This window comes from Coturnix japonica, chromosome 1 (genome assembly GCF_001577835.2).
Source record: "Coturnix japonica isolate 7356 chromosome 1, Coturnix japonica 2.1, whole genome shotgun sequence".
Classification (NCBI taxonomy): domain Eukaryota; kingdom Metazoa; phylum Chordata; class Aves; order Galliformes; family Phasianidae; genus Coturnix; species Coturnix japonica.
Genome location: NC_029516.1, coordinates 32,771,247 through 32,788,097, shown reverse-complemented (window position 1 = coordinate 32,788,097; position 16,851 = coordinate 32,771,247). Strand labels below are relative to the sequence as shown.

The window sequence follows — 16,851 nt, the reverse complement described above, 5'->3', positions numbered from 1 at the left end:
GAACTGGTATGTCAGACTCCTCCAGATAGAAAAGACAGAGTAATTGCAGACTTATACTCCCATCAAGATATTTGTTTGAGGAGTACAGAAGCAAACTAGCAAGACATAAAACAACACTAATGAAGCAGGCTTATTGCCTCACTTTCTGAGACAAATCAAGCTTCTTTTGTCAAGAGGCATCCTGAATCTCACACCAGAACTGTGATCTCTGTGCTGGGGTTCACAATACTGCATGGCAGGAGAATTTGAGCACCACAGACCTCAGTTTCCCAAGGTCCTGATTTGATAAGGAAGAGGAAATGTGAACAGCAAAAGTATACCTTCTGCAGGTATAACACAGACTTCCTCCTTTTTTTTTTTTTTTCTGGAATGTCTTGAATCTTAAAAGCATTAAGAAATGTGATCATTTCCATGTTATAAAGGAAGCACATCGTTAAAATTTCCTTTCTCTCGCAACTTCTCCTTTTGCTGCTCCATCTATTTACTTTCAGGGTGTAGGACAAGACTAGCAGAACCATTAAAAAGTACAACACACAATGACACATTGAGAGTCTTAGGTTTAGTGATAACACCTGGTAGTGCTTCCCCAGCATTCTGGTTAATGTTTAGCTGTGGAAAACTGTTTAAATAACTGTAGAAGCCTTGGTCACAATTTTTGCCTTTAGAAGCAGAGCACTGTGCATTTGATGTGGTCTGAGAGGTTTCCTAAAGAAACAGGAACAGTCTTTCTATCGAGGTCAAACTGCTAGGAAAGTTTCATCAGCACTTCTCAATTTTGTCTCAGCTTCTTGAAAATGGCAGGCGTAAGCAAATGCTTGAAGTACTCCATGTTCATCTTCAACTTCTTATTTTGGGTAAGTTGGTGTTTAAATTGTTATTAGTGACACATTAAATGCATTTGGTATTATATGAAGTCTAAAGTTGAAAAAAATTATAAAGAAAATAGAGCATAAGTGAAACCAGAGCATGATTCTAAATTAGAGAGGGGAGAATGTTTAATTATTTTTTCCCTTCCTTTCTCTTTTTCTTATAAAAAAATACCTTCCCTCTGCTTTGAAAAGGAGAACAGCCAGAATTCTGTCTCCCTGTCTGAAATGTGCCCCTCATCTCAAGGGACATCACTCACTTGAGTCAGAAGATAACAGGCTCTCCATTATCTTAACATACATTGTTCTCTTGTGCTTGTTTGCTTGCTTGCTATTTTTTTGTTTGTTTGTCTGCTCTTTGCAAACAAAGTACACGATGCTGAAAGCATAGTTGCAACAGAAGATAGGAAAATGCACTTATATTTTTAGCCTCCTAATTGATAAATGGTTTTCATATCCTTCTTTGCGGTTCTTTGCTTTCTGCTTAGTGTCATAATTAGTTTCTGATGGTGGGCAATAAATTTCTGGGAAATGGTATGGGCTGGCAGTATGGATGGGGGCCATACTGAAATGATTGTCTTCCTCCAGCATACGAGGAAAGGGAGCTTCTCCCTGTGCCTGACACAGGATGGCAGGCATCTTTCACAGGGTAGATTAAATCACATTTGCCTATTTGCCACTTCTCAGCCAGTTTGCAAGAGTTTCTGCTCCTGGAATTCTGAGAAGTTTTGAGTTAAAGAACATTTCTGTCATGGTTCCACCTCACTGTTAGCTTTCCCACCAGCTTGTCAAGTTCACCTGAGTTTCACCAAAATCAGAAGTGAAACTATCAGCCACAGTCTGGTTGCTGACCTGAGGAACATTTCCTGTGTAAAAAGGTGATACAATTAAAAAGAGTGAGACATGCTGGGGAGAATTTTCTGTGCCTGGGCAGCCTGAATGGGGGCAAGGAGGACACCAAATGCAGCTAACTTCAGCTTTAAAGGGAGGGGTCAGCACTACCAAGAGAGAGGAGAATAGGCACGGTGCAAACAGGAATGCGGTTAGAGTACAATGAAACTGAATTCTTTGAATTACACTCCTGTCTCTAATCCCTGGAAATCATTAAATTGCTGTGGTGGAGCACAGGGAACAGCAATTTCCACTGCTCTCACAGCTGCTCACCCAGGTGCACAAGGAAGTTGGGCAGGTGGAAAATTAAACTGACAGGGAGAAATGAAGGTGACTTTAACTAGATAACAGCAACGGTCACATGTTTATCTGGTGTCCTTTTGTTTTAAACCTTGTGTGATCTCTCTGGGAGTGTCCCCACCCTGGGAGCTCGGGAACAGGCTTTCCAGCCTTCCTGTGCCTTTTTCTGCAGTAGTTCTTACAATGTACTCTGGAGTGTCAAAGCCCTGGAAACGGTAATATCAAAGCTGCAAAGTGGCTTTGTTCTAGCTCTCCTTGGCGCCAAACATTGTGCACTGTGTGTCCCTGCAGATAGGAGTTTTGCATCTTTCCCATCACAGGGAAAGGAATCTGAGGGTGTGTTCTGGAGATTTTTGTTTTGAAGTTGTGTGCATATCTGAAGTTTTTAATAGTGATAGAATTGTAGAATTAATCATAGAATGGCTTAGGTTGGATGGGGCCTTAAAAACCAGCAAGTCTCAGCCCCTTGCTGTGGGTTGTTTGCCACCCATCAGGCTGCCTGGGGCTCCATCCAGCTTGGCCTTGAACCTGGACTAGTCCTGACAGTTTAACAGTCCTGACATTAAACCTGACCATTAGGTCAGATTTTTCCTCTCTCTTTTCTTCAGCATTTGCAGTCTGTACAGCCTCACCTGGCACCCTCATCTGTAAAGCCTCTGCTACTCCACACTGTGCACAAATGTTGAATTTCCATTTTTGACACCAAGTGTGCAAAATGAAATCCCTAGTTTGAGGCAACCTGATTGACAGCTGAGCAACTTTTGATCACTTGAGATCGTACTGTAGCCAAAGTGACTCCTTCTCCATATCTTACATCAGAAAAAATACCAAAACTGTGGCCTGATACATCCCTTCCAGCATTGGGAAAATGAGAATCTTTTTATTCTGGACAAAAATACTGGATCACTAAAAGTGAAAGATTCTTTAGTTGAAAATTTATCTTTTTAAAAAAACTAATAATTAGGAGGGAGTATTGCAACAAATGCAAAGTGTTTTATTTTGGATCATTGGGAAGAGAACTATTTGATTTGGAATCTGAGTTTTATTGTTTGTGTGTTCTTGTACACCTTGTGTATACAATGTTGAAAATATGCAAGGCATTAGAATTTTACTGAAATTTAACATTTTTACAAGTCTATAATAAGTTTTTTTTATAATTAAAAAACATATGCATTACTGAAAAAATTAAAATTATATAATTTTTTTGAATGTCGGAAATAAATATTGGTAAGCTCCTGTACATTTAGCTTTATTTGCTTCTACTGCTGTGCTGCATTTTTTATGGGAGGTATTGTATAATGAATAAGGCAGTGGGCCAAATTTTGTTTGGATTTGCAGTAATAGCTGCTTCAGTGGAAATTTTTCACATTAGCAGGAGCATGTTGTTTGATGCATGGCTACATGGTTCACATAATGCTGCTGAACAAGACCCAAATACAGAGTCACATGATACCATCACTTTCTAGGCGGATTCAGTGGGATTCAGATGATTTCAGTGGGGAGTTCTAGTTAAATTTGATAACATGATATAGCTGTCATCGATTGTACAACTTTCCTTTTCATGTTTAAAACATACTTGTAGGAGCTTTACTTTGAGCAAGAAAATGTGTGATACTCATGTCTGAGGGCTGGCAATGTTCCATATTAAATAATCTGCTAAAGTCGTTATGTTTTTTTGATGCTGAATATTATATGAGTCTTGTTGAGGGAAAACATTTCCTAAGAAGAATTATTTTAAACATTTTAAAATAGCTTTTTTAATTTTAAAAGGTTAGAAATAGTCCCAGTTTTCATGGGAATCTCATAACCACATTTCAGAGCCATTTCTCACTCAAGTATCAAATCCATACAGGTTCTGAATCTTGCTAGACTCTGATCCCCCATAATTTATCTTTCCTACTAGTCCTCTCAAGTGGTACAGTCTTCATATACAATTAGATCCTTAATACACTTCTCCAGCTCTTGCTAATAAAGAGAAATTCTTTGAGAGAATTACCACAGACAGAGCAAGCAATGGTGTGGCTGGCACAAGGTAGAACAGTACCTCAAAGATCAGCAGAATTGGAGAACGATTGATGTTTAGGGAATATGACTGGATCTGGGTTTCATCTGCCTTGATTTCAACATCTTAAAGCAATTCAGTACAGGTTTCTTTTATAGCCAGAGGAAAGAAATTGGTAGCACCAATGGGTGATTCAACTCATTAGAGGATATGGGCCCATGACAAGCCAGAAAGTTTATACTTAGATGTCTAACTTTCACAGGTATGAGACAGAGTAAGGTTATTTTCTATGTAAAAATGAAAATAATAGCTACCACGCTGTGCAATTTATGCAAGCAATAGTCTAAGAGTTAAAGATGGCCAGATATTTTTGCAATATAGAAAGCAGGGAGACTGTTACAATTGCTCCTGATAGTTTTACCATAGAGCACACATCTAAAGATATATGTCCTGAATAACTCTAGCAATAGCAGTTGTACCAGCATTCCTTATCAAATCTCTTGTTTTCATTATACAAGAAACAATGTTCTTTACAGTCATGTTATATACATACTATAGCAATTTATAGCCTTCTCTCATCTAACAGCATTTCTGTGTGCTTCCCAACCACATGCATAAATCATCAAGGAAATGATGGTTCCTCTGGGGTGAAAACATCAGGGATTTGGTGCATAACTGAAGTTTTAACTATCCTTATGAAGTTTCTTGGATATGAATCAGTTTTCTAAGCTCTAGCAATTCATGTTTCTTTCACCTTGTTGAAGAAATTACTTCAGAATTTTGGCCATCTCCTGGTGCAATTTGGATGTTGGACTTGAATCAAAAACTGTTGATCTTTCTAAATATTGTTTATTTTCTCCCACAGGTGTGTGGTTGCATTATTTTGGGAGTCTCTATATGGATACGCGTTAGCAAAGATGCTCAAGAGGTAAACATACGCAATCATGCCTGACCTGTGTAAAAACATGGAAGCTACTGTGTAGACCCTAATTTCCCAATTGCATTTCCACAAATGTGTGGTGCTTTCATTGAGATGATTTGTGAGGGTAAAGATAAATGCATTTTATAAAATTAATGAAAAAAAGATTATGCAGGTACTCAGAAAAGTGGTTGATGTAAGCACAGACGTGATGACAAAAGAGGGCTTTCTAGCGTTACTAATCTAATTTCTTGCAGTTTCACACTGATTTCTGTTGGAAAATGTGGATCTCTGTTTCTTCAAAAGACAAATAATGATGGTTTTGTTACTGACTTCAGCGTTAGAGAAAAGAATAAGATGTCATGAGCATATCATAGAATCACAGAAACATAGAATGGCCTGGGTTAAAAAGGGCCACAGTGATCATTGAACTCCAATCCCCTGCTATATGCAGGGCTGCCACCCACCAGACCAGGCTGCTCAAAGCCACATCCAGCCTGGCCTTGAATGCCTCCAGGGATGGGGCATCCACAACCTCCTTGGGCAACTTGTTCCAATGCGTCACCACCCTCTGAGAGAAAAACTTAATCTTAGACCTTTCAGTGTCCTTCTCCATTAGAATAGTATAGCCATATATTTCTAAGGTTGCATTTATGTGTTTTTAGGGAATATTTTTACCTTTATCATTATCTTCAATAACATAATACTTATTTCTCCATTAAATGTAGTTTTGAAAGGGAGCAAGGATTTTTCTCATTTGTTTTCAGTGTCTCCCTAAAAATATTTTACCCTTTTCGCTCATATTTACATTGAAATATTTCAAAATAACATAGGATTGAAATGTACCAGTGGGACTCCTAAAGGGGAGAAAGCAATCCTGGAGTCCCCCTCCTGGATTTTATTTTGGGCATTAAATTGCCTCAGATGTTATGACTTTACTTCCCTGCGAAGCTATAGAAATACAGCCTTGAGGAGTCCCTTCATCTTGAAGAAATGCACCAGGAGCTGCTCCAGTTGGCGCAAGGGCTCCTCTTTAGTCTTGTGGGCCCTGCCAGCCTTCTGCAAAATACGCACTCATTGGCACTGGTATCTTAATTGCTAGCAAGTTTTCTATCCCCTCTCTGTAATAATGAGAAAAATTATCAGTTGTTACACAAGATATTTTTTTCCAGATTGCATCTTGAGCCTTTAAGATATAGTAAGCAAGTCACGCCTGTGCTGCTCTACAACAGCACATCAGTTATGAACAGTAATTTTTCTTTCAGTATATCCATTCCAACCCGGGTCATTCTGTGATTCTGTGATTCTGTGAAATCAAAAGATGTTGGGGATGAGAAGAGAGCTTTATGTATTTCTTCCATTTGACTGATGACACTACTGATTTCAGCCTGTCCAAGATGCCTCATGTCTCTCAGAGGATGGATACAAGAAGATTTGATTCATAACAATGTTGTGATTTTGGGTAAATTAGGTAATTGTGGACAGCTTAGCCACCCTTTTCTGCAGAATGACAGATTTCCCTCCCTAGTCCACATTTTACAGAAGGTAAAGTTTCCATGCTTACTAAATGACCATCTCTAATATGATGGCTCAGACAATGCCATGGAGCTTGAGAACCATGACAGTATAGATTATTTTAATTTTGAAGAAATTTCCTATTCAGAAAAGCTTTCTTAAATGTGTCCTAAGATGGTTTCCTGAAGTAACAACAGTTACTCTACAAAAACCGTGGATTAAGAATAGGCACTAAAATTTAAAGCATTTTCTTACATTTTGCCTCTCTGCAGGCAAAGTTCCCATTCAAAACTAGTGTTACATTTTGCCTGAATAATAATTGAAAAGACCATAAGGATTTGGCTGTAGATGAGCAGATCTTTCTAGGAATAAATAACAGGAGGTACTGTCCAACTTGGAGGAGGATTATACTTGTCTATATATGTTTGCAATTTCCATCAGAAGATGTATGTGAAAACTTCCAGATATTTTTTCTAATCTTGGCACCAGCCACGCTGGAAAATATTCTTTGAACATTTCTCTCTGTTTTGGCCTTTGGACTTAGTTAGTCCTGTGGGAACTCAATAGTTTGATATTTAATATTATGGAGGTATATGAATTGTTTAGTAGAATGTCTCAGACATCAAAATAGGCCTCATTTCTGAGTCTATTATTAAAGATCATACCTAAAAAAAAAAAAAGAGAGAGAGAGAGAGAGAGAAAGAGAGAGAGAAAGAGAGAGAGAAAGGAAAGGAAAGGAAAGGAAAGGAAAGGAAAGGAAAGGAAAGGAAAGGAAAGGAAAGGAAAGGAAAGGAAAGGAAAGGAAAGGAAAAGAAAAGAAAGGAAAGCAAAGGTAAGTAAGAAAGGAAAGGAAAGAAAGGAAAGGAAAGTGAAAGGAAAGGAAGGAAGGAAAGCAAACTGCTTTGGAAAATGTATTATCTAACTCTTTCCCTGATATATCCAACATTACTCTTAGAAATGTTCTCTCAGGAAAAGCCATAGGAGTGTACTTCTTCTAATGACGAACAGAGATTTTGTTTATTTAACTGCTGGCTAATGTAGGAGATTTCAAGATAATCAGACTTTTCCACTTGCAGAAAAAAAAAAAAAAAAAAAAGCAAAGATTCATCAACAGAAATAAAACTAAAAGATACTTTAAAAATGAATTTTTTATTTATTGTCTTGTTTCTGGATGAAACAGACATTTTTAGGAGGAATTTCTTGCCAATGAAAGATTTTTTCTTTCTCTTTTCAGGCTCTGGACATAAGCAGCAGCAATATGTTTGTCGGGGTTGATGTGCTGATAGCTGTGGGCTCCATCATTATGATCCTAGGATTTCTTGGTTGCTGTGGTGCCATAAGGAAAGCCGGTGCATGCTTCTCTTGGTAGGAATGGAAAACAATTATTTATCTTAACCAGGCCACAGGTACATTTGATAATTAAGGTCACTGTTAGTACCAAAATGAGAATGGGGTCATTTTTATTTAATGAAACACTTACCTATGCACATGTATTTTCATTGCATACCCTATGCTTGAGCCCTTTCTGATTTCAAGTGAAGAAAAAATAGTGGGTATTCTCATGAAATAGAAGACAGAGTCCAGAGAGGCCTGATCACATCACTAGTTTTTTTTTCCCTCCACCAGTCACCCTCAATATCTATTGCATTTCTTGTCAGTTAATCTCCCACTACTCCTCCTGGAACATTTTTCCTTGTCCTACTCAGCATCTCCAGCTACATGCTGATCGTCATGCCACTGCTCCACAGTGTGCTTTGTTTTGATGACCACCTGGTGGTGAGGCACAAACCTGGTCTCAAGAATCCCCTTTTCTCATATCCAAATAAGGAACTGACTGAAACTTCCATTCCTTCTACCAAAATGTTTGTTGAGGCACATGAAAGAGTAGTTTTCACCTAAAAGAAATGAGAGCAAGTCAGTCAAAATTATTATAGTTCTATCTCCGTTTTGTTTCCTTCCTAGTTTTTTATTGGACTGCTGCTGATCCTGATCCTTCAGGTCACAGGGGGTATTTTAGGAGCAGTGTACAAACCTCAGGTACAGTATTATTCTGCGTTTTCACTGAAGTCTTCCCAAAGTTTTGTTTCTCCATAGAAAACTAACAAGTTATTTGGACTTGCAGCTTGAGGAGGGCCTTAACCTGACACTTAAGGAGGCTGCTGATTTACTGAAAGGTAATTCCGAAAATGCAAAACAAGTTCAAGAGTCATGGCAGAAGTTTCAGCTACAGGTAAGTAAAATGTAGTAAGTAAAGTGGGGTTTGTTGCTATCATCTGTTCTGTCTCTAAGCTTCATTCTTATTGGCTATTCTGCCATAAATTTGAATTTCATTCTGTGGCGATAGGAGAGATTCTGACTTAAACAAAAATTATAGCATTGCACAAGGGGTTTCTTTTCTGTCAATCTGGCATGGGCTTTCCATGATGTTTTTAGGCAAAAATGTTTATAAGAGGGTTGGAGGCAGGACAAATAACACGAAGGCAGATCTGCTGAGGAGAATTTTAAAAGCCCATTTCCCTATTACTCACAGAGGAAGACATTCTCAGTGACTCTAATTGAAATTTTCTGAAAGTCTGGGGAAAATAAATTGGTAGCTAAATATTTCTTAGTCTTAAACCTCGTAAGTTCACACTGGTGATTATAAACTTGTCAGCGTGCTCACAGAAATTACAGATTGCTTACATGAATCAATACTGCCAATAAAACATCCCCCTTAGTTTGTAACATCACTATAAGAGGTTATCAGTTCCTTCTTCTAAGTTAGGTGCTCATTACACTGGTGGTTATACTACAGCACTCAGAGTGTGTAGAGCATGCCTACTGGATCCGGGAGCTGCATAATCAGTAATGGATGTTTAAAACTTGGCATGTCTATGCGTTTGTTCTTTGTGGTGTGTTGGTGGGTTGGTTTGGTTTTTTTTTTGCATATTTTGTCATTCTAGCAGACTGAATGCGGTTCACTAGATAAATTTTGTGTTTATATTAGAGGAAGTGTAGTTTAAAACCTGTAATTCTCCGTGGAGTGGGATAGATCAAATTCATAGACTCAGATAGCAATTAATATCCAAGTAATCAGATTTGCATCTTGGTCACAAATCTACAGATATGAGTCTGTTGTTTGATGCTAGCATTGTCCTTCTTCCACACTTTTGATTGGGACAGTAAAAGTTATGCATTTTATAATTTTGTTCTAGTCGTAGTTACCTACAAGGTACAATCTGAATCATCTATTTGAAGCAAGGTGCTATTGTAAGGGTAGGTTGGAGGGTTGGAGTGCTGGTTTTATTCTCTTATTCCAGACTGTACCTGGACTCTCTCAGAGAGTGATCAGGCACTGGAATGGCTGCCCAGGGAGGTGATGGAGTCACCATCCCTGGCAGTGTTCAAAAGGTATCTGCGTGAAGAGCTACAAGAGCTTCAACCAGATTGATTAACTTAGAAGATTAATTTAATTAAGAAGTATTTATTACTTAAATAAAGTTAGTTCAGTTAAAGATTTAAGTTAAAGAATTCTGCTCACATTGGGAAAAAAATGTACACCACTTGTTTCTTCTTGGAAGTACTGCAGAAATTTTTCAGTCTCCAAAGATCATTTTAGCTCCAATAAAATGGCATTTGCTTTGGTTTGGACTGGTGATGGTCTGTTCTAATGTCTGAATGGTCTCAGCAGCATTTCTTGACCTCCAGAAGATCTTCCTTTCCTGCTCAAGCTACCATGTTTTTGTTTCCTTTCAGCTGGTTAAGGAAGATGAAGTTACTTAGTACCTAAAGAAATTAGCCTTCTTATTTACAGAGCCTTTAATGATGACATTCCTAAACTAATGGTGATAAGATTTGAGCAAACTCTGCTAATCCCCAGCATCACTTTCTCTCCTAGCCTGAAATCAACCCTCCACAAGCCCTCACTGAGGTGTTACTTCAGAGCTAGATGGCTCCTGCTCCAGGGGAGGGTTTTATTCTCCTCCAGGACAAGGCCATCTCTGCATCTGGGACACACATGGAGCCTGTCTCATCACTGCAGTGCTGAAAGCCCTGCTTTCCCTTTACAGTTGTCCCCAGGAAATGAGACTGACAGTCAGATAAGCTTCTAAATGAGAAGGCTTCTTTCTCCTTTGCTACAGATCTCCCTTTTGAAGGGAAGCTGTTCCTTCAGTGTACCCCAGCTAAGAACTATCCAATACTCTTTAGGCAAGAAAATTAGGCAAGGAAAACTCCAGCAGTGCATCTCATGCGGAGGTTTTGTTTTGACTTATTTATTTTCCCTGTGTTTATATGTATTTGGATTTCTCCCACCTGCACGATGTCAGAAGGTGAATGCTTTGTACCACCCTGGTGCTAGGCATCACACAGAGAGTAAATGATAATTTCACAGTTATCATTTATGGTGTATGTCCCCACCATGCTCCTACTGTTACCTGTTTCTATACACTGAAAAATGTCTGTTGCTTTTTTCTTACTCCCTAATGAGAGATTAATTCTATTTGTAGGCTTAAAAGATTCCTGCATTTTTAAAGACTGCTGGTGTGAAAGGAAAGTAACTGGGAAGCAATATTTAGTCAGCTTATATTACACTTGCTTCTTTTCCATTTCATCTCCAGCTCTTTTCTCTGCTTTGGAGCCAATTTATTTCTCCTGATATAATAATCACCTTCCTAGAGGAATGGCTGAAAGGTGAACAAGATGAAAAATCTCATAATTACTCTATTAATGTTTAAATAGAATAGGTTTCCTTTATTATGCCCAACAGCCTTTGTTTTAATACAAAATAACATGAGCATTTCCAGCTGGTTTTTAAAAGAGGGAAAACACAAATACAAGTCTGCGCCCCTGAGCTTCAGTGGCTTGAATAAAGTGAAACATGAAGTGAAACTGCACCTGGTTTAAGTTTCACAAACCCCACACAGAGCCCTGGTCTCCTCAGTCCATTTCTAATTTTAAGGGCTAATTATCATTAAAAGTGGTTGTTTTTCTAGATTTCGCAGGGTGTTTTTGTATCTGAATATTACTTTTTTCAGCCTGGCTTGTCCAGATGTGTTTTACTGCAGATGTTACTTACCAAATGCTGAGAGAGGAGGCTTGATTCTGAGAACATAAAATACCTAGAGTTGACCCATGCTGTACTCTAGCATTAATAATTACTTGCTTTACATTATCTTACTGTTTTTTGATCACTGCACATTACACATAGAATCACAGAACTGTGGAGGTTGGAAGGGACTTCAAGATCATCAAGTCCAACCCTCCTGCTAAAGCAGGTACCCTACAATAAGTCACATAGGTCTTGAATATCTCCATAGAAGGAGGCTCCACAACCACCCTGGGCAGCCTGTTCCAGTGCTCCTCCACCCCTACCATAAGAAAGTTCTTCCAAATGTTTGTACGGAACTTCCTATGTTCAACTTAAAAGCCATTACTCCTTGTCCTGTCACTACACACTACCAAGAAGTGCCTAGCCTCATCCATTTACCTCTCACCTCCATTTGGATATTTTGAAACATTTATCAGGCCCTCCTCAGTCTTCTTTTCCCCATAATGAAAAGACCCAAGTTACTCAGGCTTACCTCATAAGGGTGGTGCTCCAGGACAATATTGACAACCTGATGTTTTTTTTCTTTTCTTCTTCTTGTTATTTATTTATTTGAACTCGTACTTCCACATTATCATAACCAGTTTGGAAACATAAGGGATGTTTGACACAGATATCAATCTGGAAAATGTCCATATGGGAAAAGATGAAAGGAAACTTTTGTTCCTCACAGCTCCCCCTCTTCCCCTCCCCTCACGGCAAACCGACATGTTTTTCTTTATCTTCCCATTTCCTCTATTCTTACAGGGTCAATGCTGTGGTTTGGACAATGGGATTAATGACTGGGGAACAAATAGTAATAGTGTTTTTGATGGCAAAAAAGTCTGTGAATGTGAAAAAAAGTATCAAGAAGAAAACCTCTGCTACCTTTATCAAGACAGATATATTTTTAAACAGGTAAGTAAAGTACAACCTCCCACTTTTCCTTCCAGAAAGAGGCTTTAAGAGAGTTGTGACTGGCATAGACAACCGTTCTGTCTCTTCCCCAAAAGACTTCTCTTTTTCAGACAGGATTACCTCTACACCAACTTTGTTTAATTACTTTGCATATCTGAAACACACGGCTTATTCCTCTTACTGAGATGTCTCTGTTTCAGCTGTGCACTCCACTACCTATAGGACACCAGAATTATGTGTGGTTATAACTGCTACTATGGCTTCAGGGTCAGTGTATACCTCTGGATCAGAGCAATGCGTCAGCTACTCTTTGGATCTCACTTCTCCCTTGGAAGGTGATTCTCCCACCAGAGCTCATATTGGTGCTAGACATGTTGACTCAGAGGTTAAGGGATATTGAAAAGCAACCACATTAAATACAGGACCTTGGGGTTTTTTAGCCCTTTACTAAAAAACATGCTCATTTTGCATAATTGACTGGAAGGACACTTTATATGTTGTAGGCTTCCTGGAAGCGCACTAAAAGTGTAATCTGCAACAACTATGGTATTTTGAAAGGCTTGTGGCAATTAATATAATAATAAGGAAAAAATGCCTGGTGCTGTGTAACAAAAAAGTATACTCAAAAATTGGTGGGTAGGCAGCAGAAATCTCATTTTCTTTCACATTATCTGTCTCTCTACATGGAAATGTAACTCTGTGTATGCAAAGAAAAGCAGGGAAAAAACAGTGGAAGACTAGGCCAGATAGCTGCAATTTTAAAATGCTGGTGACATGAAGCTCACTGATCTGCATCTAATGCAAAGCAAATTTTAGCAAATGTACAAAGCTAATTGTATTCTATTTTTAAAGTCTTGCCTGAACATGGATTTCTTCACCATGTAGTCTCACATAAGCAAATTCTATTTTAAAGCATGGGAAAACTCTGGTTAAGTAGAGAATGCCAAAACCCAATCTGGAAATAATGTATGAAAAGAGGGTGTTTGGGCCACAATTTTATGTCTTCTGGGCCTCAGGCAAACCCTCAAAGAACACATAAGAAACCATCAGTGAAATTATTGCAGGTGCAAGATATTGCTCACTTGAACACGCAGATTTCACAGTGGTGTTGGATTCTAGTAAAGAAATTCAACTCTTGTCATCCAGGAAGAAAGTGCAGTTCTGAGTCAGCCTAAATAAGAGATTTTTAGAAGGATTGGAAAGAAAGTACCTATGTGTTTATTGTGGAGGAAATATGGCGAAGGTGTATAACTGCATTATGTTTTGTGGTAGTATATGTAGTATTGGAACAGTACTGCAGTTGTGATGGATTTAAGCTGCACTTGGCTTCACTGTTTGCAAAAGGAGTATTGTCAACATCTGAAGGGCATGTAGGCCTTACAAGAACAGAAGCACGCAATTATTAATAATTATATATTAATAAATATATATATATACACACACACATATATATACATATATATACTTCAGGTATGATCATTCTCTTCAGTCAGTCCAAAACCATCAATCATTTGTCAAAAATGATATTTAAGCTTGGGTTCATATCCAAACTCAACTATAGTTAGTTGAGGCTGATCTTACTAACAGGTTTTGAGGTCTCAAACTAAAAGACCAGATTGGTGAGAAAATAATGTCAAATTCATCTTTATATTTGGGAAGGCGAGAGCTAGATATTTGTCTCATAACACATGGTACATACAGCTCCGTTGTTGTTAACAACAAATTAAATTCAAATTGTTTTTCTTTCACACAGAGAGAAGAAAGAAGATATTTTAGAGGATATGCTCCTAATAACCTCAGGATAATCTTGTTTACCTACAATTAACTGTTTTATTTTATTTTTCAGTCTTGTAAAACACTGCTTCTCGATTTCCTTAAGAAAAATATGGACATAATTATGGGAATTGCATTTGGAATGGCAGTCATTGAGGTACCAGTATATACTATTAAAATATTTAGTGGTTGGCAAGCAATATGTTCTACTTAGAAATACATCAGCAGCTGGATTAGAGCACTTGGTTTGCTCAATCAATAGACAAGGGACAACCATTTCTAATCTTACCTATGATTTTACTGTTATTTCCTATAAACTGCATATGGCTGCTGAGCTGAGAAACTGGAATGGGACCAGACCACCCTGTTGTCTGTATAAAAATATGTCACCACACTGCTTTTCTGCAAAGATCAGACAGGCCTGGAGCCAGGCAGTGGCTTGACAGCAAGACCAGTGGACAGAGGGATGTGCAGAGTCCCAGCCTCAGATGCACAAGAGGCAAAGTACTTGTTCTTCTCTTTCCCTTCTTCACTGGAGGAAAAAGATAAACTGTACAAAAACGTTGCAGTCTGTAAAATACAAACTCTCATTATGGAGAATTACAATATGAAATTATTATTCTGAGGGCATAATTTAACCGTCAAGATGATGTGTGAATGTGCCTGAGTGCACACCTGCACTGCTCCATATATCCAAGTGTGTAAAAAAATGTGGAACGTGAGCACTTGGATTTCTTTATCATTCATTGGAGACTAACATGCAAAATTTCCTCCAGAAAGAGGACGAAAAACAATGAGGTGATACAATCAGCTACTTGATGAATGATAAGCTTTGATTAGGATAAAATGGCAAAGAAGCAGGGGATTTCATCATGTTGCTTTCTTTGGTCATTTTCATTCTTTTCACTATTCCTTTGTGGTTTCCCTTTTCCCCTGCCCCCCTTCTGCAGATGGATGTTTGAGGGAAAAGCAGAATGACGAAGATTGCTGTGCAGAGTTCAGTTTGTTATTCTGAGTGAAAACTTCTTAACATCATTGGCAGAGAGCTGTTACTCATGTTATGAGAGTGGGCTCAAGCTCCAGCTCTGATATACACTTCCAGGAAAATAATTATAAGTAAGGAACAGTTACACAGCTGCAGCACTATGAGATGACAGGAGGACAGAAGACTGAACAGACTTCACGTTATTTGAGTTGCTGTATGTGAGGGATCAGGTCTCCTGCCCGTATGTAGAGTTTGAGGGGAAATAGATGAAATAAATATAACAACAATTAAAGGAAGGTCTTTAAAAATGTAACAAGTATAAAATTATATATCCATCCAGAAAGTCATAAGTCACTTTGCTCTCGTTACTGCAGTCACATTTGTTAGAGCCTTTGGTTCATTGACTATAATTCTTCCCTTTCCTCTAGTTATCATTTTGCTGTGGTGATTGCCTCACTCAATCATAAAAAGATTAGAAAACAGAAAGAGTAAACAATATGAGAACAGCCTCAGCTGGCACAAATTGTCAGCTGGCAATTCGCACTCGCTGAAGATTTAGCCTTTCCAAAGATATTAAATTATACATATCAAGTAACAGCAAATAAAAGGCCACATGCTTAGCCATCTCTGCCCTCTTGAAAACATCAAATAAGAAGAAATGGACAAGGGAAAGTGCTCTTCCCTAGCTTTCCCTCTCTGCCTGCTCCATCATACCTCTTGTGGACCTCTGATAGTTTCAGGTCATTCTGTTAGAGGAAATAATTTTGAGAAAAAATGGCTCAGTTTCACTTGGGTGAAACTCACTCCCCATTCACACAGTCAATCCATCTTTCAAACAAATGAACATTTCCCATTTTATCTTCAGTCTTACCTGTGGTACATAACAATTTCACTTAAATGGCAATATGCTACAATCACGTTCTTAAAGAATTACGTTGGAAAAGATCTTCTGCATAGCAGATTTAGCCTGCATGTGAATCCAAGACATTTGCAAACAAAATGTTCCCTCTGTGTATCAGTTGTATCTTGGGATTTTTAGGACTGCCAAGTAATACCAGAAATGTTTTTCTTTTCCAGGTTCTCGGTTTGGTGTTTTCTATGTGCCTCTACTGCCAGATCCAGAGAAAATGAAAATGTGGAAGTGTCAGAACAATGTCATCAGCCAATTCAAAACCTTTGTAGATACAGAGATATTTGCCTTGGCACCTTCTTATAAATATATGCATGTCCCAGGCAGCTGTTCTGATGAAAATGGTACCCACTGTACACACAGATACATCACAGTTTGCAAAATGACCTCCTTACACTTTGTAAGATTTAATGATGTGAATGTGAATTTTTTTTTTGCAATAAATGTCTTTATTTGTGTTTTTGATGAGTTTATTTGTCTGAAGATAACATTTAAGTCATGTTGAGATTTGAGCTCGCCACGTGGTATGTCCACATAGCTATCACACCACTCATAGCAGAATCATCACAAACACAAATCTGGGCTCAATCACAGGCCCAAACCTCACGGGAAGTACTTGGTGCTCAGCACTGGGTCTCTCTCAGTGCACCAGCTACCTTGCTTTTGGCTGCAACTGTGACAGGCACCGGGCTGCCAGGACATTCCTG

At 38.5% G+C, this 16,851-nt stretch overlaps 1 protein-coding gene across 1 annotated transcript; it reads left to right on the top strand.

The window, feature by feature from the left end:
- The first annotated feature begins 531 nt into the window (after positions 1–531).
- On the top strand, positions 532–16,609 carry TSPAN8 (tetraspanin 8). The gene is given in 9 exon segments (XM_015855927.2): positions 532–854; positions 4,925–4,987; positions 7,728–7,827; positions 7,830–7,858; positions 8,456–8,530; positions 8,616–8,723; positions 12,327–12,476; positions 14,323–14,406; positions 16,312–16,609. Coding segments are annotated over 9 exon segments (723 nt in total). The 5' UTR covers positions 532–794; the 3' UTR covers positions 16,366–16,609.
- Positions 16,610–16,851: the final 242 nt, after the last annotated feature.